The following is a 23,537-nucleotide window of genomic DNA, read 5'->3' on the forward strand; positions in this document are numbered from 1 at the left end:
TCACTGAGCACTTTATTAGGAACACCTGTACACCTACTTATTCATCTGATTATCTAATCAGCAAATCGTGTGGCAGCAGTGCAAAGCATAAAATCATGCAGATATGGGTCAGGAGCTTCAGTTAATGTCCCAATCAACCACCAGAAATGGGAAAAAATGTGATCACAGTGATTTCGACCGTGGCATGGATTGTTGGTGCCAGAAAGGTTGATTTGAGTAAATTCTGTAACTGCTGATCTCCTGGGATTTTCACGCACAACAGTCTCTAGAATTTACTCAGAATGGTACCAAATACAAAAAACATCCAGTGAGCAGCAGTTCTGCAGACAGAAATACCTTCTTGATGAGAGAGGTCAACGGAGAATGGCCAGACTGGTTCAAGCTGACAGAAAGGCTACAGTAACTCAGATAACTGCTCTGTAACATTGAAGTGAGCAGAATAGCATCTCAGAATGAACAACATGTCGAACCTTGGGGCGGATGGGCTACAACAGCAGAAGACCATGTTGGACACTTTATTAGGACCATAGTGTTCCTAATAAAGTGATAAGTGAGAGTATATACTAATCACTCTTATTGTAGTGATTATTTTGAAAAGTGTGGGAAAAGTTTTGTCTTAAGCACTATTACTTATTCTAATCATTAATTTCAAACTGTTTTATTTTATTTATTTTTTTATTTTTTTAATTAAAAGCATCCTTTGTGCCAAATCCACTAAATCTAATTTTACTGCCAACAGTGTCAAATAGTATAAACATACCACACTAATAGTGGTCAAATGAGTTTTAAAAAGACTTTTGGCCAATTGCTTCTTATAAACTCAGCAATGACAATTCGGATGGTAATTAAATAAACAGACAACCCTGGTCAATTAGGTCGTCAATTCGAATGTCAATACAATAAAATCTAGCACCTGTTAATGCTAAAAGTACACAAGTATCACAATCCCATGTAAAATAGTTACTCTCAGAGTAGGGCTTATGTCAACTGTGTTTTAAGAAAACTTGGTTGAAGAGAAATTACTCAAAAAGACCTTGGTTAGGGGCCAAACAAAAATAAATGAAAGAAATAAACAATATAAAACCAATCATCTTAAACATAATATTTAGCATATTACACAAGAACACAAAAGAAAGAGGGATAGAGGGGCCCCAGGCACCCACACCCTGCACAAGAGAAAAGGTAATCCGCTGCATGTATGAAGGACATTTTCACAGGTTTCATTGTTTGTCTAATGTGTGGGAGCAGTAAAGAGCGGCGACAGGGGGAGAGAGATACCAAACCGGTCTGCACTCTTCTGCACATCATTTATCTCTGTCGTTTTCTCCCACACAGACAAAAACACCATGTTCCTAACATTTCCAGGTCTTTTTTTTTCCTGCCAACTCAAATCACAACTCATTCACGGAGATTATGTGAGATGCCAAAGCATATTGAAACCAAAGCAAAAACATCTTTCATATTTGATGCAATCTTTATCCTAAAACTGCCCGTGCTTGAAAAAGATCCTTCCTTTCCAGAAAATGTGCATGTCTTTACATATGACGCATTACATATAATCAGGTGAAAGGCACACTAAGTCATGGAATATTTAAGCTGTCAGTGTGACGTTAACATTGCTCTCAGCGATGAAGCCTGAAAACAGCAAGGGTGTTTGACCTCAGAGAAAGCCTGAAAAACCTTAGAGGCCAACACAAGACATGCACAGATGGGTATGCTTTACCTCCACAGACAGGCTCCTGAGGGTCCGGGAAATGCCTGACTCTGCATCCTGGACCCTGCTGTGTCCAAAAGAAAGACCAGGTGCCACCAGGTCCTTTTCATTGAGTAACCATGGTACTAGGTGAAAAGAGTGGTTATTTAAACACACTTAAAATATCTCACAAACATTAAGAAGACATTTCATCAAAGGAATTAATTACAGTGAGGGGGATTACACTAACAAATACATAAAGAAAATAGTCATATTTAACGATTATTTATGTACATTTTGAAAATTGGCCCTTAGGCCACTTTATAGACTATAGAAGTATAGCGGGATATAATCTACAGTAGAAATAGATTTCACGTATTGTTTATGGCACAGTTTATGGTTCTTTCACAAAGTGTAGTGGAAGGCGTGTCGTCCTCTTGTTGCAAGCGCTAATGTACTTCGCACAATAATGGGAGTGTCACAATATTTTTTTTCTAAACCCCAGGAGCTGTCTCTTTTACTTTCTACAGATTTAAAACTGCGTTTGTTTGGTTATTTTCATTACCTGTTTGTGGCAGTTCTGAAAATCTGAAGCTCACCTCGGCTGGCACTCGTTCACGGTGGGATTTATTTTACACGGAGCGATTTAAATGGAGTTATGAGCGGGAAAAGAGCCGCGAATTTAGGATGACTTCACGCGCATCACGCAGCGCAGCACAACGGCACCAGGTGAGCGCGAGTCTTCATCAACATATTCAGACAGCTGTTTTGCACAATTTTGTAGTGTTAGATTTGTGTATTTATGGATATTTTAACATTCACGTGGGCTACCCAAAGTTGAAGCACAAAAGAACAACTAAAAACACTTTCAAGTAAAGTTAGGAGTTAGGAAGCCATACTGTACTGATTAGTAGACGGACGGACGGACGGACGGACGGACGGACGGACGATAGATAGATAGATAGATAGATAGATAGATAGATAGATAGATGTGTACATCAGTGCCTCGCTAACCCCAACATTACAGGAAATTAAACAGTACTGATATTTGAAAAGACTAGTGCAGTTTTTTGTTTGTTTTTTTTCCTATCAGTTGCCTTTGAAGGATGGAACAGATATTTGGCTGAATAGTGTCATTACTTTTAAATCCTGTCCAGTCTGACTGCATTCCAAAAACGGCAATAACACAGTGTATTCATTTGACTTCAGTAGCATTCAGTTGAATGAAAGTTTTCCAGTTTCATTTGTTTAAAGGACTGTTCACCCCAAAAAGAAAAATCTCATTTACTCAACCTAATTTTGATCCAAACCAGTAAAGTACAACGGGGCTAAAGGCACATTTGATTTTATTTTCAACCACAGCACTTTTTTAACACCTGTTTGTCAGTATGCACTGCAAAACATTTCCTGATCCATGAGATCATTGCAGACAGTGTCTTTAGTTTGATTTTGAGGTAATTTGATCTAACATTTAATGATTTTTAAAATGTTGCAAATTTGTGTAGCCTATCTAATGAGAATCCCAGAAATTATTACATTTATTTTTAGACAAAATACTTATTTATAATTTTCAGTTTTCTTCAAAGTCATTAAATCAAAAGTTTTTTAACTGTCTAATAAGTGAAAGGATAGTATTTGGGGTAAAAAGCCCCCCTGTTGCAAGGTCTAAATGTCCCTATTAAATACATTGTTTGTATTAAGTGGTGGGTATATATTTGTTATGAAAAATGTTAAGAGTGGGCTCAACTTGACTGATCCAATTAAATGGAGATTAATTTGTTTATAAAATACTTCGTATTTTATACTTTATATTTTATACTGTTATGAAATGCCAAATGTGATTGAGTTTTTCCCTTTAACTATTGTCCTTATATTTACTTGATATCACTTTAAACCCCCTGGGGGCCTTTTACCCCATATGTGGGAGCCTTTTACCCCAAGTGTGGAGTAAATGGCTCCCTCTCCTCCTTTGTTTTTTAAAATGAATTTTAATCAAAACAACCTTCTGTTATTATTTATTTTCACACAAATTATGTTTTTCCATCAATATTCAATAAAAAAAAAAAAAAAAACTTTATTTTTTCAATCTTGATATGCTTTGTGACCAGAAAAAAAAAAGCTAATATTCCTTAAGGTGTGCCTTTAGCCCCATTGTACCCTATCAATTAGTTTTCCCCATGGAACACTAAAGGAGAATTTAGGCAGAATGTTAGCCTCAGTCACCTTTCACTTTCATTGTCTGGAGAAAAAAAAAAATTAAATAAATGAATGGTGAACGAGGCTACAGGTCTGCCAAACATCTGCTTGTGTGTTCCACAGAAGAAAGAAACAACATACAGTAGGGTTGGAACAACATGACAGTGAGTAAATGATGACAGAATTATTATTTTTTGGTAAACTATCCCTTTTATGGAATATTTCTGGTTTCTGTGAGACACTTGTAATGAAATGGAATGTGGACAATTTTTTGAGTGTTTAAAAATGTATAGGTAAAATGTATTGGAATTTAATAGAACACTTGTTTGCATTTTGTCCCCACAGAACTCTGAATATAATCACAATCTAGGAATTGATATGCATTGACATGGTCTCTTCCACATATTTTGCTTAAACAAAATAGTTGCATAATATTCATGTTACATACAGTACAGTACATTCATATAAGTGTTGATGACTACCAAGAGACACACATAAAAGCAACAGAGTAACTTTAAACTGATAACTTTGGCTTTGTCTAACCTAAGGCTGCACAAAAGTAGCCGCAGAATTCCACAGAAAGCTTTGGACTGCAGATTTCTTCCGAATATGAATCCCATTTAAAAATTCAAAGTCTTATTTGTTACATAATAATATATAATTATATTTTTTTTTTTTACAGAAATATATATATCCCCTGCTGCTTGCATGTTCATATGTTTGATTATTATTATTGCATTTTTAAAAGTGTTTTGAATACACTTTTATATAACAGCTAGACTTATTTAGCTTTAAGAATTTAAATTATAGGTTTGTTTTACCATGTTAAAATGTACCAAACACATACACATTTTACCATATTTAAATTCATTCTGCAGAATTCCACAGTTCTTTTTTCTTTTAATCAGCCAGCAACGTGACATTTTTTTAAAAATCCATTGTGGGTCTGTGCGTGGCTTGTGCCAGAATTTATTCATCAGTTTATTTATTTATTTATTTTTATCTGTGTGTAAGAGTTTGCAAATAAGTGACTGGTTCTCACAAATCAGTGGAATATGAACACTGCCACTGAATCTTGATACTCTTTCACAGCAATGAATGGAATTAAAGACATTACCTCATCACATACAGAATTTGTGTAAAAGACGTAAGGAAAAAAACCCTAAAGATTAGCATTTTAGTTTTCCCAGGACACACTTCCCCAGATGAAGCTCCACTGTCCCAAAAGCATGCACTGCTCTTTACAAAACTCAGGAAGTATAATGATCTCATCCAAAATGTTATTTCTTCAATATACCAAACCTTGCCTTCTGTACACACACAAAGGCCTTAAAATACATAGATATTATTGTGGTTGATTATCAATTCACATCACAAACTCAGCTGAGAACTGCTTTACAGTATTACATTTAAATCTTTGCTACATCATGTCTCCATTTATCATTACTTAAATTGCAGGTAATTTAAGTAAAAATAAACGGTAACACTTTACAATAAGGTTCCATTTGTTAACATTAGTCAACAACGTTAGTTAACATGAACTAACAATGAACAATACAGCATTTATTAATCTTAGTTAATGTTAATTTCAACATATACAAATACATTTTTTTAATCTTTATGTTGTGTTTGTTAACATTAGTTAATGCACTATGTGTCAAGGATGAGACCAGAGATCCAAGTACGGAGGCAAAGGTAACAGAATTTATTAATAATAATACACAGCTGAGCTGGCAAAGTGTGTGGGAACCCGGCACTGACCGCAGCATGGCGATGGAGAGTGTGTTCGTACGTAGGCTTGTGTGCGTTGTGGTAGTGTGGAGTGTATATCTGCAAGGAACCCTCTTTAGGAGAGTGTGTTCGTAAGCTTGTGTGTGTCGTGGTAATGTGGAGAGCAGATCCACGAGGAATCCTCTGGAGGAAAGTGTGCTCGTTGGCATGAGTGTGTCGTGGTAGTTTAGAGGGATAACCGATGAGGAATCCTCAGGTGAAGAGTCAAGGCGAGCGAAGAAACCAACATGAAGGTAACCACAATCCGGGCACTACGGCAAAGACTGGCAATCAATAAAGAAAACACGTAACAGGACCAACTAGGGCAGAGAGAGAGCGATGAGTAACTACACACACAACAACAATCTACCAATGAACACAAAACAGAGTGGGGTAAATATAAGCAGGCAACAAACAAGGGGCAGGTGCCAACAGCCAGCTGAAAGTTGGCATGATCATCGTTCCCATGGAAACAATCATGGTTCCCATGGAAATGCTGATTCTGCGTGCCAGCGGCACCTGAAACAAATATAGAGAACGTAAACACAATAGAAAAAACCTGCGGACTCACCGAGACCGTGACAGTACCCCCACCACTTCAGGGACGTACCCAGAAGAGTTACCATGACAAAGATGGAACTGATTGATGAGGGCGTGGTTCAGAAAGTCCCGATACGGGACCCAGCATCTCTCCTCAGGTCCATAACCCTCTCAGTCCACCAGGTACTGGACCCCTCTGCTCCTGCATCTGACGTCGAAGAACCGCTTGAAAGAATAAGCCAGAGCACCCTCCACTAGGCGAGGTGGAGGTGGTATGGGTGTGGAGGGATCTAAATTGGACCAAATGACAGGTTTAGTTCTGGAGACATGAAACATGGGGTGGAAGCAATTGAGGAAGGGGATCAATTTGATCCAGACAGTCAAATTGATCCCCTTGCCACCTGGTTAATGGCCTTCACGATGGGAAAAGGGCAGATGAATTTGGGCCCCAGCTCACGAAAGGGGAGTCTTTTGAAGACAACCAGACCTTCTTCCTGCATACGTAAGCTTAGACCGGTGACAGTCTGCCGACTTCTTAATGCATGCACCAGTCTGGAGGAGGGATTCTCAGGCTATCCACCAGGTGCAACAGCACCGTTTAATAAAAGCATGTGTGGACGGGACCTGGGCGTCGGGTTCTTGGGCAGGGAATAGAGGGGGTTGGAATTCTTCCCAAAACCGTGACACGAATTGGGGTCCCCTGTCAGAAGCCACATCGACTGGGAGGCCAGGAATGTGGAAGATGTGATTAATGACTTCAACATCCATCTCCTTTGGTGAAGGTAATTTGGGGAGGGGAATAAAATGAGCTGCCTTCGAGAACCAGTCCACCATGGTCATGACGACCGTGTTGCCATGGGATGGGGGAAGACCGGTGACAAAATCCATGGCTATGTGGAACCAGGGTCTCGAAGGGACTGACAGTGGTTGGAGGAGCCCGGCCGGAGGCTGACTGGAGGTCTTACTAGACACACAAATAGGGCAAGCGGACACGAACCGGCAAACATCCTGCACTAGCAAAGGCCACCAGAATCGCTGTCGAATGAGCTCCCTGGTACGAGCAGACCCTGGATGGCAGGCAACATTGGACGAGTGGCCCCATTGGAGGACGTGTGTCTGGACCGATCGCGGATGTGCTGGACATTGCACTTGATATTCTGGGAGAAGATAAGAATATCATCCAAGTAAACAAACACAAATCGGTCTACCATGTCCCAAAGCACATCATTCACGAGCCCCTGGAAGACAGCGTCTAAGCGAGCCGTCCTTCTTCTCCATGAAGAAGAACCCCGCCCCTGCAGGAGAAGAGGAAGGACGGATGAGACCAGCTGCTAGAGAATCATTGATGTATGTATTCATGGCCTCCCACTCGGGAGCAGAGAGCGAAAATAACTGACCTCGTTGGGGGGGGGAGTACAAGGAAGCAGATCAATAGCACAATCATACGGGCGATGAGGAGGAAGGGTCGTGGTGAGTGACCGACTGAACACCACCCTCAGATCATGGTATGCCACAGGTGCTCCGGAGAAATCCGCCGGTTCATCCTGAAATGAAACACAAGACTAGACAGGAGAGACAGCAGAGTTAAGACATTGAGACAGAAAATACGGACTCCAAGCAAGAACAGAATTGGTTGACCAGTCAATGTGAGGATTGTGGATTATCAACCATGGATGCTCTGACACCACTGGTGCTGATGGATACTGGACCAGGAGGAAGGACAGCTGTTCAGAGTGATTGCCGGAGACAAAGGTAAGCAGCATGGTGTGATGGGTGACTATGTCCAGGGGCGTGCCGCTGATGGTATGAGCCGTGATGGGCTTGTCCAACTTGACCACCAGAATCCGCCATCTGGAAGCCGTGGCAACATCCAGGAAGTTCCCCTCTGCTCTGGAATCCACCAAAGCAGAGACAGCATGACTGGTCGGTCCATACTGCAGTCGGCCCGGGAGAAGAGTCCGAAGTGCGGGGGTTTTGCTCAGTGGAGTTGTGCTCGCCAGTAACCCCCTTCCTACTGACGAACGTTGGCTTTTGCTGGGCAGTTTGCAGAGACATGACCGGAGCCAGCACAGCAGAGGTCCCTTGGTGATGTGCCGCTGCTTCTCCTCCAGTGACAGCCGAGTCCTCCCGATCTGCATGGGTTCCGCCTCGGACTGCAGTTCCAATGGCCCGGCAGCAGGAGTGGGGTGGATGTGACGGTCAGACGGCTTGGGATGTGGGGAATGGTGTCGGCTGCATTGAAGCGTGAGATGCCGGTCCACTCTAGTGGCCAGATCCACCAGGTCATCAAAACAGGGAGGCAAGTCCAAGGCGTAAATTTAATCCTGGATGGTATCGGATAACCCATGCAGGAACTGATCCCACTGTGCTCCATCATTCCATTCGCAGGATGCAGCGAGGGTGCGGAACTCTATGGCATAGTCCGCAACTGACCGGTTACCCTGGAACAAACCAGCCAGAACCCTCGCCGCCTCACGGCCCTGGGCTGAACGGTGGAAAACTCGACGGAGCTCTGCCGAGAATTCTTGGAATGATGAGCAGCAGGAACGGCCATTGTCCCACATAGTGGTTCCCCACTCGTTGGCCCTCCCAGACAGGAGCATTATGACGAAAGCCACCTTAGCTGTCCTCGACGGGAATGCGGAGGGCTGCGGCGAGAAAAACAGTGAGCACTGGGAGAGGAATGTGCGGCATGACCCTGCCTCACCTGAGTATGGAGCAGGAGGGTTAAGACAGGGTTCAGAGTGTCCGAAGCTGGGGGGGAACCGCTGGGGCCGGTGCAGGAGCTTCCAAAGTGGGACCAGTATCGGGAGGCAGGCAAAGTTGTTGGACCAAGGACGTGAGCTCAGCAAGCTGTGATGCCATCATCTCTATGGCATGGTTGGAGGCAGAGATCTGGTCCTGCTGGCGACCCAACAAAACTCCCTGCTGAGCAAGCGCAGACTGAAGGTTAATATCCTCTGCTGGATCCATCCAGGCTAGATTGTTCTGTCAAGGATGAGACCAGAGATCCAAGTCCGGAGGCAAAGTTAACAGAATGTATTAATAATAATACACAGCTGAGCTGGCGAAGCGTGTGGGAACCCAGCAACGACTGCAGCGTGGAGATGGAGAGTGTGTTCATAGGCTTGTGTGCGTTGTGGTAGTGTGGAGAGCAGATCCGCAAGGAATCCTCTGGAGGAAAGTGTGTTTGTTGGCGTGAGTGCATCGCGGTAGTGTAGAGAGATAAACGATGAGGAATCCTCAGGTGAAGAAACCAACAGAAAGGTAACCACAATCCGGGCACTACGGCAAAGACTGGCAACCAATAGAGAAAACACGTAACAGGACCGACTAGGGCAGAGAGAGAGCGGTGAGCAACTACACACACAACAACAATCTAGCAATGAACATGAAACAGAGTGGGGTAAATACTGTATAGACAGGCAACAAACAGCGGCACCTGAAACAAATGGAGGGAATGTAAACACAATAGAACAAACCTGCAGACTCACCGAGACCATGACACTATGAACTAACAGTGAACAATTGTATTTTTATTAACTAACATTAATAAAGATTAATAAATGCTGTAAACTATATATTGTTAATTGTTTGTTCATGATATCTAATAATTATCTCATGTAAACAAATGGAACCTTATTGTAAAGTGTTACCAAATAAACTATTCAAAACTGTCTGGGTTGTTTAAATTCATTTTTATGATGCAAATTACCTCACTTAAGGTTTACCCTTTTATATACACCCTGAGGTGCTGGTGTGCGAAAAAATAAATAGCTGATTAGTGTTTTTATATTCAGAATTGTGTGTTATAATTGAGTTTGGTTGTGATGGTTTTATAATTATTATTGAATGTTAGAACTTTCTAAATGGTTGCCTTGCTTTATGAGCTCTTTTTTTATGTAGAATTTATCACAAAAGACTTGTCAAAGCATGCTTATAAGTACGTGATGAGTTTTTCTTTTGGTAGCTAATGTAATGATTGTTTTAGGATAATCATTTTCTCAAGAATTGAGTTTTAGTGTAAATTATAAAGCTTACTGTTATCCTTCAGTGTTTAGAAATGGAAATAATGGCTAGAGAGAGAGAGAGAGAGAGAGAGAGAGAGAGAGAGAGAGAGAGATTGTGTGAGCGGTGGAAAGAATGAGCAAACAGACAGACAGATTTGATGAAAAGGACCCTTAACCCTCTACAGAAGACAGAATTACTGTCTCTCGCACACATTTAGTCATGGCGGTCTGCTTCTGTCTACTCAATAAACAAGGAACATTTCATCAGAATCTCTTTCAAACATAGCCACACAGCCATTCAGTCACCATCAGCACCATCTTATTACTATAAACCAACTGCAGATGTTCCATGACCCTCATGTTGTTCCAAAACCTTCCTTTAGTGGAACACAAAGAGATGTTAGGCAGAATGTCAGCCTCAGTCACTATTAACGTTCATTGCATCTTTTTTCCATTCAATGAAAGTGAATGGTGATTGAGGCTAAAATTCTGTTAAACATCTCCTGTTGTGCCATGGAAGAACGACAGTCATATGGGTTTTGAACAACATGAGGATGATTAAATAATGACAGACTATTCCTAGAAACTATTCCTATGACATTTCCTGTCCTTTCCATCTCTAAATAAATTTGGGCCTCTTCTCCCTTTGTTTGTAGTCACCATGCATGCTCTTATGTCATTATTGGGCAGTCAAAATATTTGCATTTGAATAACCTGGACATAATTTCATAACTAGAGTGAATCGATTACATACTTCTAGCAATAACAGAAAAAACCCTAACCCTAACCAGAAATGTACAAAGAAATGGATAGTATAATGCACTTCCTATTTCCTTAATGTTAGACATTAGAGTAACAGGAAGTATGTTACAATAATACAGTGCAGTACGATAATGTGAGTGTCAGATATTCTTTTTAAACTAAGAGCTGTCCTTTTACTTCCTTAAGATAGCTATGCTTTTTTCATTACCCACAAGTAATGATAAAGAGGAAGTCAAATTCAGTTTTTCTTGAAGTCTGTTGCAATGCTTATCATACTACCTTTACAATTTCTGCATACTATGTTAGATGAGTTTAGTTAGAAGTTATATGACCTTTAGTAGTCAGGAACAACCTTCTGTAGTGCTCCTTGTTACATCCTGTTATTGTGTTAGCTGAAATCATTTTTTATTTATTTATTTATTTATTTATTTTTACAAAATAGATCCTTTTTTTCTTTTCTTTTAAGGATGCTTTACAAGCACAGCAAGCACGTGAGTGGACGATACAAGAATTCTGCTCATCACTTTGTCTGGATCCTCTGTCTTTGGGTTCACTTTCTGCCTCAAGGTTGGTATACTTTACAATATACTACAATTTTACCAGCTAAAACCAAACTTACTTTAGTTATAAAACATACAGAAAAGCAGGAGTTAGGATGTGAGGCTGAGAGGCATGTGTGTCTGGCTTGTGATGTTAACATAGATACATACTAATGTGTGTTTCATATACCTCCCCACTCTCTACTTCTTTATATTCCTATACAGTATATTTGAGAAAAGAACAGAGTGTGAGATAGATTTGAGAGGCCATTTGCTTAATTGCTTGCCAGCACTCTCCTTACAAGTCAATATAACTTCAAGTTGTAAAATGATTAATAGGGATCACAGAAATGGAAAGAGGCTGTAAATTATGAACAGGACGGACTGAATCAGCTGTGTTACTTTGAGTTACTCTGAGCAAAACTGAGAACATTTTGGATGATAAATCCAAATGGAATTCATAATCTCTGAGAACATACAGCTAAGAGAGAGAGAGAGAGAAAGGATAGCTGGAAGAAAAAAATGAGCAAGTGCTGGTGCTGGAGGAGTCCAGTGAGCTGCAGCATGATTTAATTTCCCTGCTTTAATGGGAAATTAATTAGTGGTGAACTGAAAACAAAGAGATTTAATGCATTTCACTCCTCACTGTCCCAGAGAAAACACCAACACCACAGACAAGCTGAGAGAGAAAAAAAAAAAAGTGACACTGTACACCTCAGAGGATGTAAGGACACCTGAGAGAGAAACAAAGAATGAGGAAAGGGGAAGAGCTAGGTTGTTCAGAAATCTAGAGGAATGGTTATGAAACGTTTAGGCCAGGGATTCCCAACCCCTCTGACTTAAATTTACTTAACTGAAGTTCGCCCTGAGATTTTAAGAAATGTTAACTGTCAATAAATTAATTACACAACGTCTTCACTTGCTGTCATGTACATTGACATTTAGATTGCAATCTCACAAACCCCTAGTGTTGGGGAAACCCTGGTTTAAATGGTTGACGATGATAGGTTTAAAACATTTCTGAATAACAGAAACTCTTAGCTTTAGTGTTTTAAAGAATGGACCTTAGGGTAGACAACATTTAATTTGATGCTAATGAAAATGAAGCTGTGAAGGATAGAAGTACAGTGCATTAATTTAGATGACTAAACACTGAAAATAAATCTTTCAAAAAAACAAACAAACAAAAAAAAAAAAAACATTTGACAGAAAATTAGAAAACATGATTATTGAAAATTAGATTAACTTAGATGGAATATATACAACTATCCATAACTGCCTTAAATTTTCATTTGCATCTAATTTAATGGTGTCTACCCTAGCTAAGATCAATTACATAATAGCTTAACACTTAATTACATTATTTTTAGTTTGGACTGTGACACAGTCAAGTGTACTTAAGGCCTTTAAGAGCATTCTGGTATGTTTGACTAAAGCATACACATAACATCAGTCACAGTGTTGTTCCATTCAGGACAAATCTGGGCCAGCCTGTTTTAGCTTGATGTACGTTTGTCAAAGTATCATACAAAAGGACTGGAAAATTATGAGCTAAACTAGAGATGTTTTAGAGGATTAGTTGATGTAATGATGTGAAAAATTTTAAATATTTAACAGAGCAGAATAATGTTCAGAGTCTACAAGAGAAAAGGAAACACAGTCTTTATAAATTTGCTGTCATAGTTGTTAATAGATTACATACATGTCAGTGGCCATACAGATAATCATAGTTTTTGACAGAAGACATTCTTATGATAATTTTTGGGTGATTCTAGCCTTTTCTTTAAAATAACTACTTTAAAGTCAACATGAAATCAAAATTGAGCCAATTTACCTCCTTAAAGGGACAGTTCACCCAAAAAAGAAATTCTCTCATCATTTACTCACCTTCATGCCATCCCAGATGTGTTTGACTTTCTTTCTTCTGCTGAACACAAACAAAGATTTTTAGAAGAATAACTCAGCTCTGCTGGTCCATACAGTGCAAGTGAATGGTGGCCAGAATTTTGAAGATCCAAAAAGCACATAAAGGCAGCATAAAATTCATCCACACGACTCCAGTGGTTAAATCCATGTCCTCTGAAGTAATATGATAATATAATGTAGGTGTGGGTGAGAAACAGATCAATATTTAAGCCCTTTTCTACTATAAATTCTCCTCCCTGCCCAGTAGGTGACGATATGCATAAAGAATGCGAATCACCAAAACCAAAAGAAGAATGTGAAAGTGAAAGTGAAAGTGGAGATTTAAAGTAAAAAAAGTTCTTAAATATTGATCTTTTTCTCACCCACACATATCATATCGTAGAAAGAAGATATGGATTTAACCAATGGAGTCTTATGGACTACTTTTACCTTTTTGGACCTTCAAAATTCTGGCCACCGTTCACTTTGGACCTACAGAGATGAGATATTTTTTAAAAAAATCTTTGTTTGTGTTCAGTAGAAGAAAGAAAGTCATACACATCTGGGATGTCATGAGGGTGAGTAAATGATGAGAACATTTTCATTTTTAGATGAACTATCCCTTTAATACCAATACTGGTCTTATTGTAAAAAAGTCATCAGTGCACTTTATTACAATAAAAGAAAAATATGAGGCTTTGTAATCTGTAATTAAATTGTATTAACTTGCCCTGCCTCCTAAATGACTTTACTTTTCGGATGACATCACGAAGACCTTTTATTTTTCAACCCCTCCCCTTCAACCATTTGTCATAGAAAGACCAATTGTTACGGTCCAATTAATTCATGATTGCCCTATTTCTTTTCCTTTTTTTTATCCAAAATTCTTGTTACACTTGGAAATATCTATAATGGAGTTGTGAATGCTATTTCATGTTCACTTTAACACTGGTCATTAATTTGTTTCCTTATTGGCCCCATGCTGTCAGCCTTAAGGACTGTCTGCTTTTTCATTTTTTTTAAATGTGAACAATCTTTTTATGACCTTCTCTCCCAAGTGGATGGCTTCTTTATGTCTGACGCTAAGGCTGTCTTGCAAGGATGTGAAGACCACTGGACTTTCCAACCTCAGGGGCATAGTATCCCTGTGCTCTTTCAGATGACAGTATGTGTGGACGTACAAGTTTTATCCCCGGGTGAGTGGACTGCATTTAGCTACATCTCGGCCCCTGCACCCCGCTATGAACTGGCCCTGCAGGGAGATGAAAACTCCCTGTATGCCTGGCTGTTGGGTGTGCGCCATCAGTTCCCTGTCCAGTTGACCCTTCGTCGCTGGTACCGCCTATGTCTACGATGGGACGCCCCTCACAAAAGCTTCAGCCTGACGATAGGCGGTAGTTCAGAAGTATATCAGCGCACAGCCATCGCTCGTGCAATCCCTCCCTCTGGGCGACTTCTACTGGGCTGCCAGCCAAAGGACACCCCACCCGGGGTGAACATGGCAACAGTGGAGCTCTACCTGTTCCGCATTTGGAACAATGTAGGGGAACATAGGGCTTGCGAGGATGGAACTGTGGTTGGTTGGGACTCGCGACTTTGGACCATCACACGAGCCCAGGCCAGAATCCAAGATTATAAACTGCAATGTGGTAAGTACATGAGGAATGTGATAACCACAGAGATTCACAAGAACAGAGCCTGTTTAACCAGTAATGGATGACAGAGGCTTAAAATAGCAGTGATAATTTGCGTAATCACTTTGAATGAGCCAGCGTCAGTCAAGTCAACTCAGTAAACCATAACTAGCCTGAAGCAAGTTCTCTCTAAAAAATATGAAAAGTATATTTACATGTAATTCCTTTAAAGATCTCTTGAGTGTAGTGTTGCTGACTGAGTCTTCCTTGTAAAGATGAATGAGTGTTTGACATTCGGGGGACAAAATCACTTGATTGAATTGTGCCTACTGATAGTTTTGTTTATTTGTATGTGCCCTCTGCATTGTTTTAGCACCCAATTCACTAACATAGTTCCACAAATCAGATAATGGTGCGATGCAATTCCTGAACTTGTAGATCAGTTCTAAGTATTTGGACCACTGTAATCAGGCATTCATAATGGGACCTTTATGCATCGCACCTCGCACTGTGATCCAGGCACCTGAATTGGGTTTTGAAATACACGTGTCTGGATGTATGCCCAGTTACAACTTCTCTACCCATGAATTACTGCTGCTATGATCAACATAAAACATACACAATAATTTTTTTTATTTTTTTTATAAAATTCTGTTTTTCTTTAAGCACGCAGTACTAGCACAATGTTAATGGTGCCAGGCATAGAGCACTGAGTTTTGGGAATAAAGCGCAATTTATAATAAGCCTCATTTACAAAGAAGAGAGGCATGCTTGTACTGAAAAGTATGATAATGATTAAATACTCCAGTCACAGCTATTTCAGTGCATACAGAGCCGTGTTAAACTGGATTGCTTGTGATTAGTGAATAAGATGCTGTTTTTTTGTGCTAAAATACGGCTCATATAAAGTGGTGCGACTGTTTAGTGAATTTCTCCTGTGTGTAATGTAGTCATATACATGCATGAAGATGCATGATTCTTTTCATGTTGCATGATGGTTTCACTAATTAATTTTTCAAGAAAACTCCTCACTTTTATTAAATGCATGTATACATACTGTAGATGCCGTGTCTGTTCCTTGCATCAAAAGTTTTCCAGCATCTAGTTGCATATTTTTAGTCTGATTTTAGTGGTAAGATGCATCTTTTATGATCAGATCTGCCGTTTCACCCTTGAGCTGGAGCAGCTTTCTGCCCGTAAAGAAAAAAAAAATGAGATCTCTGTAAGTTTCTCCTAGACAGCAGTAAGATTAAAAGTCTCCCGCTTCTCAGACTTTTCTCCTGAGAAAGAAAAACCCTAGTGATCTCAAATATATCTCCTTTAGGGTTTCAGAAGATCTCAACAGTGTGTCAAACTGTGTTCAGATTTGCTACAATATCTAAGTCTGCATACATTAATTCCTTAATTTTTACAGCTCTGTGCCCTTCTCATATTGGTATTTGTATATTTAATTTTAGGAGAAACCTGTGGCATAAAGTTGATACTTGAAACGTAATCATTATGTGTCCTGAGCAGTAAAACAGCAACCTCCAAGTGACAAAATATTTCTTGGAGTGTGATGCACATGGATTCATTCTCCACAGGAAATTGATTCAAATCAATTTCAAATATGCTACAGGATATTTGAAACATTTCAAAGCACATCCAGGTGCAGAGGGCTGATTGAAATCTTGAATGTCTTGATTAAAACATAATAATCAGGATATACAGATCAGATTTTGATGCAGGGAACAAGAAGGGCAGTAGTATTATAATTTGTGCATGGCAATTCTATTTCTATATTCTATCTTTTAGGCCTAGGGCATCTGCGTATGAAACGCAATGCACTCGGAACTACAACCCCATTCAACAGTAAGTGCAAGTGTGGATTCACTTCACTGAATACAGTTGTAGTGTGGTGGTGGGTAACTCTGTGTACTGTGTGTGAGTGTGTATACTGATGAGCACAGTTCTCACATACTTACCATATTACCTGGTAACTTCTTACAATATTTAGATAATCTGTCAATATAATCGATGCATGAAACTAAGATATACCCTTATATGGGTGTGGTAACCTCATGGTAAAATATCTGAGCTCCAAAAGAAAAGCTGAATGTTTAATCCAAAGTGTAGGTGTTAAAGAAACAGCAAAATTACTAAAATAATTGTGCCCTTAAGGATGAATACAATCTTAAAAAAATAGCTTACCCAAAAATTCTGTCATCATCAACTAACAATCATGTTTTTCCAAATGTTTTGTGTTGTTTTTTTCCATGTGGAACACAAAAGGAGATGTTTAGCATAATGTCTATTCTGTTCTTTTAGATACAACAAAAGTGAATAAGCAAAGGGTTTGATGAGCTCCAAAAAGTACCAAAAAAAAAAGTACAATAAACTTATCCAAACAACTTTGCACTATTTTCATTAACTTAAGGAAAAGAAGTTGCTATTTACTAAAAAAAACTAACTGTAATCTTTAAAGTGCCTCTCTTTCATGGTGGAAAGGAGGAGCCAGGACATTCTGCTAAACATCTCGTGTTCCATGGAAGTAAAAAAATACGTTTCACAAAATTTGTGATGAACTATTCAACCAAATATGCACCAAAACCTGCATTTAGTTTTTTGAAAAGAAAGATAGTTTGATTCAGCAGCTTGACAAAAAATAAAAAATAAAATAAAATAATAATTACAGAAATAAAGGAGGGGGGTGGGGGGTTGAGTAAAAATGTCAAAAGATCTAATAAAATGCTCCAAAGAGACGTTTTAGTGACCAAACCACCCAAGAACAAATTGAGACCATTTAACTTCATAGAAAATTTGGATAGTTCCTAGGTATTATTATTGCTATGCAGATGTAAGACACAGGTTATCTTTTATTCTGCGTATTATTGTCACTCCTCTGCAAAAGTCACACAAAAGGTGCATTTGTTCCACATTAAGTGTGTGACGCAAACAGATGCTTTGAATAGCAGATGGGTTGGGTAATCTCACAATCATTTGTTGTCTTATGTTATCTTGGACTTGGTTGCGGAAAATAAGGAATGGCTGGCATGAATCAAAGGAAGGTGTATCTGCACATACATATCATCTTAAGAAACAAAGATTGAAAAAAAGACATCTGGTTGACTAGAATCTATTCTAGACATTCTCAGACAGCACACATTTTGAATTAATTGACTAATGTGCCCCCCCCCCCCCAAAAAAAAAGCTAAATCTGACAAAACTCCCTCTGGGGACATTCAGTGACGTCCTGAAATGGAAAATTGATTAATATATAAAAGCAATTTATAAATGTTTTTACATTTTAAAAATGCAAATAAATAAATAAAAGTAATAATTATATATATATATATATATATATATATATATATATACATATATATATATATATATACATACATACATGCATACATACACACACACACACACATACATACATATATTAGGGGCAGGGCAAGGATTTTATATAAAAACAATAGTCTTTGATATGTCTCTATTTATGCAGCCAAGTAAACGTATGTGGATGAATGTGTCGAAAAGGTGAATATTTGTGACATGGTCTGCTCATTAGTGCAATTTTTGAATTTCAAGGTTTAAATGGTAAAGTTGAATATTTTATTCTCTTTCAGCTTCCCAAGGTGTAGCCGCCGGCCGAGATTTTTACTTGACATCTCCAAGTAAGTATATGTACATGTTCCACATACAGTATATGTCACCAACAGAAGCAGAGAGCATTTTGTTATCATACACAGCTTCTGTAATTAAGCAGCCCTTAACTGAAATTTGTCATTTATGTTTATTTTAAGAATGATTATTTCTCATACATTTGCATACTGTATTTACATATAATGTGTTTAGAGCTGGATTGAACAAAACATATCTTTTCTTTTATTCCCTTTTCTTCCTCTCTCTTTCCCTTACTAAGGTCCACTCTACTCCACTTTGAACTCCATTATTACCAATGCACAGAAACTCACTCAAGGTCAGTAAGTAGCTTTTAGATGCTGCTGAATATCATGAGCTGGAGTGTATGTGAGGAGATGTGCCAGTAAAAAAAACACATTACAATGTTTTGGTAGTGACCACTTTCTTTGAATACTCATTGAATCTCCTAAATTATTTTTCTATGTCTGTGCGGACTGTGGAATACAGGAGTCACTTCTGACACATTGCAGTTGCAGTTTTCCCCATTTGCAGAGGTATTGAGTTCTGAAGAGTTGCTTTACACTTGCAAGTCAAATTTAGGTTTTAAAAATAGTCAAAAAGAAACACATTCCTCCTGAAGCACTGTTCTCTCCTGAAGTCTATTGATTTAGAGAGATGAAGGCTATTCCATGCATTACTGTTTTGAAAAAAGAATCTCTAACCAGGATAGAGAGGGAAGTGGATGGACAGATGCACAACAAAAGACAAGTCAATCACAGTGTCTAGTTTGAGAAACAGACTCCTCACAGGTCCTAAAGCAGCTTCTAAATGCCAAAGACCTGCATTGCTGTAAGAGGATTCATGGACAAACAGAAAACTTTAAGAATACTTATTTATATTTATTTAAATAGAAATAGCCATTTATATACATTCTAAATGTCTCTAAATCATCTCTAAACTACATAATGTGCATTGTGACAGAAACGCATTCCTATTTCAGGTTTATTCTCATTCATGTATGTCCAAGTATTTTGGCTATTAATTTAACATAATGTACAAAACTAATATAATGTAATATCATAGAGGAGGACATTTATCTGCTATGATATTGCAGCAATTATCCAGACATGGAATGAGATTATTAAGCAAACTGTTATCAACTCCTACATGCCAACTGAATAAAATAAGGCAAATATAAACATATCACACAGTGTTTAGCGAGAGATATGATTGATTCAAACACTAAAAGTGGTTGTTCTGTATATGTATTATTGTATTACAGTTGTAATAATAAAGTCTTAATTAACATCATGGTTATTTAACATATTGAGAGATTATGAAGTAAATTGTAGCATTTGATTACATTTTGTTTTGTGATTTCTCAAACCTTCTTTATATAACATCCATCCCATGCGCACTTTTGGCCTCTAGCGGGTGAGGCTTTTCAGACAGATAAACAGCAGCACTGGGCAGGGAAGTACAGTACAGAACCGTGAGCGAGTTTTACCCACTAGGACAGTTTATTTTGAACAAGAGGGTGAACGGTTACGGAATTTAACGTGGGAGTATAATACCGAAATTATGCGGATTGATAGAAGCGGAGAGCGATGGTGCGAGGAACCGGACGGCAGGGGAAAAAATAATGTTCAGTGAAAAGTCAAAAGAGGATCACAATGTATGTAATAGTAACTATATCAGATATTATTAATAAAACACAGAAACTCATTGCGTGGGCATTTTTTTGCCCCCATATTTTGAATTTCTGGGATATTTTTGTCAATTTTGGTGGCATTTTTGTCCTGAGTCCCCGTTAATTTCGGATACTATTGGCATTGTATCTTTCTAAGGTATTTAAAAAGTTTGTTTTAGACATATAGTTGCAAGTAAACAATATCCCCACATATATGTCAAACTACATTGTGTTAATGTTTGACAGAGTTAAAACATTGCCTACCTTAAAAACAAGTGAAGTTTGATCAGTGGTTAAACGTGTTCAGACGGTTCCCTCGTTCCCTCATCGGTTCCCTTGACTCCTTTCCAGAATAAAATGAAATATGCAGAAAATCACAGAATTACAGTTCTTGTATAGTGACAGGACAGAAGGTCTTGGAGAAGCTTGAGAAGAAAGGACACTGGCGGCAGCTTATGCAAGCTGCTGTGCTCATGATGCTGTGCCCTACGGGCTTCCGTCATACTGCGCACGGCACATTTTAGTTTATAAACAGATTTAGCGCTTATAACTTGCCAATTTCTTCTCCCCAAAAAACTTCCCAAAAATTCAGAAATATTATGTATCTTTAGTACTTTGTAATTGTGGTGAAAAATAACTGTAGTGAAGTTAAATACTTGAATAAAAGTGGGTTCATTCTTAACAGGAAATTCATTCAAATCAAATAACTGATTCAAACATTTTGAAACTCGTCCAGGCACAGAGACGTCTAGATTGAAATGATCACCAAATCAGATTTTGATGCAGGGCACCAGAAGGATACAGTGGTAATGACCCTCGCTCTTGGCTTTCTATCATTTGTGCATGCCAAACGTGACGCACAAACAGTATCCAACAGTAAATGTAGTGCAAGTGTTGATTTACTTCACTGAAAACAGTTGCAGTGTGGTAGTGGGTGGGTAACTGAATGCTGTATGTATGCAATGACGAAATGTGGTTTCCATATTACCAGATAATTTCTCACCCTCATTTCTGTCAACACGCTCAATGCATGAAAAATATGAGATGCACTGCATTTAAATACAGGTATTCCCTCAAATTAAATTTTCTTTTCGGAATGGACCATTTTCACTGACAACAATGATGCATTTCTGCCTTAAAGGTGCACTCCGTAATTTTTTACTCATTAAAAAAGTTTAACTCCTAAAGACATTGTAATTTTTCAGTATATGTTGGAAATCATGACTACTCACATTAAAATGAAGACTCCAGTCATATACTGTAAGTAACCTTATAAAAGCTGTTTTATCCTACATGGAGAGGGTAACCATCAGTAACCATCCTGTTATTTGACACTTTCACTCACTGGTTAAAGTAATCATGGCTGACTGTCAATACTAAATCTCTACAGTGGCATCTGTAACTAAAAACTATTGACTTTAAATGATGCTGCATCCAAGCCGCTAGGTGTCAGTGTAAGTCCAAGATGACACAAAGACAAAAGTTACTTGAGTGCACCTTTACAGGGTAAATCTAGCTTAATCCACTATCTAACCATTGTATTCTCTTTTTTTTTATTTTATTTTTTTTTTTTTTTTTTATTTAAATATACATTTATATCACTATACTTTGTGTTATATTACCCTGGTATGAATAAAAAAAATAGTCAGTACTACTGCATGAGGTAAATGAGGTTAAAAATAGAACTGCTGAGGGAGTGACAGTAAATTAGGCATTTTACTCTCTTCTGACTGCCATAATCCATCTCTCTCTCTCTCTATTTTTCCTCTTTTGTAAAGTTATGGAAACGTTATTGTGGATTTTTTCTTTGGCTGTAGGAGCTAATGGTAACACAAAAATATTTTTTGTTATGGTCTCCCATGTACCTCTACAAAGGTTTACACTGCTACGGTATACTTATGTGTCCCAAACCTGGAAATGTGAAAAGGGTTCATACAGGAGTCACTTCTGAAATTACCATGTAGATAATTCATAGCTCACACAAGAACTTGAGTTGTTGTTTAATACAGTTTAAGCTCAAAATGCACACGCATATTGTTTACATTTTGTGACAATACTTTTGAAACAGTGAGTATTTTAACGTTTACGGATTGGCCCCAATCACTTCCATCGTAAGTGCCTCACTGTAACCCAGATTTTGTACTTTTTTTAAAGAAAGGGAGGGGCAAATGAAAATTCATTTTTGTTCTAATTGACATTATGCCATAAATTCTTTTAATTAAGCTTAACCTGTATTGAACCCAGAGTATTCCTTTAAATTTTGGGTTGTTTCTCAACAAAACCTAGCATATGTCTTCAGAGGACTTGGAATATGATGCACAAGTGGCATGGACTAATTTTTAATCATACTTTTGGGTCCTTTTATAAGTTTAAATTGAGGCACTATCTGCCATTGAAAAGGCGGACCACAATATTCATTAAAATCTCCTTTTGTTTTCCACATAAGAAAGAAAGTTATATGGGTTTGGGACAATATGAGGGTGAGTAAATGATTATAGATTTAAAATTGTTGTGTAAACTGTTGCTTTTTTCACCAGAAGAACAGTGACAACCATATTTAGCTGAAGTGTGTATGCGACCTACAGTAATTGGTGCAGTGATAAAATTCCTTCTGTTTCTTTAACACAGGACTGGCCACAAATCCCTCTGGAACCCTGTCTGTTACAACCACCACCCTTCCACCTCAGGGTCAAGTCTCAAGCACAACCTCTGCTTCAACCAGAACCACATCAAATTCTTCCTATGGCAGTATACTAAATATCACCACCACACGCCCTGCAGGACTCTCAACACCTACTACACCATCAGTAAATCTCACTACACCAGCCAAGGCTCCCCTCATAGTAACTACCACATCAAGTGCCACCATCACAGCCTCTCCTCAAGCTTTGATTAGTTCAGCTGTTACAACAACCAATACATCTCACGCTGGGGGATTGAACATCTCAGTGCAGCCCACCTCTGAAATAACAGCCAATCACACAGCAGCAAGCTCTCCTGCTGCACCTATCGTCATGAGTAAGTAGCCAATCAGACTGCAGTTCTATGAACAAATACGTCCAATGTATTATTCACAGGTACAGCGACTATGACTGTTCTGAATAGGGTTTTTTTTTCTCTTCTTTTTAGAAAAAGACAAATGGGTTCTATTTCTGTTATAATTACAGGATA

At 38.6% G+C, this 23,537-nt stretch overlaps 1 protein-coding gene across 1 annotated transcript in view; it reads left to right on the plus strand.

Annotated features, from left to right (window-relative positions):
* Positions 1-2,295: 2,295 nt before the first annotated feature.
* The window catches only part of LOC127431698 (adhesion G-protein coupled receptor G4-like), a 53,060-nt gene continuing 31,818 nt past the window's right edge, over positions 2,296-23,537 (plus strand). Inside the window, exons 1-7 of the mRNA XM_051682221.1 lie at positions 2,296-2,422; positions 11,438-11,538; positions 14,474-15,064; positions 16,844-16,900; positions 18,661-18,708; positions 18,957-19,013; positions 22,995-23,384. Of these exons, the coding sequence (XP_051538181.1) occupies positions 11,439-11,538; positions 14,474-15,064; positions 16,844-16,900; positions 18,661-18,708; positions 18,957-19,013; positions 22,995-23,384 (1,243 nt within the window). The 5' untranslated portion in view covers positions 2,296-2,422; position 11,438. The remainder of the gene's footprint in view (positions 2,423-11,437; positions 11,539-14,473; positions 15,065-16,843; positions 16,901-18,660; positions 18,709-18,956; positions 19,014-22,994; positions 23,385-23,537) is intronic.

This window comes from Myxocyprinus asiaticus, chromosome 41, assembly GCF_019703515.2.
Source record: "Myxocyprinus asiaticus isolate MX2 ecotype Aquarium Trade chromosome 41, UBuf_Myxa_2, whole genome shotgun sequence".
NCBI lineage: Eukaryota > Metazoa > Chordata > Actinopteri > Cypriniformes > Catostomidae > Myxocyprinus > Myxocyprinus asiaticus.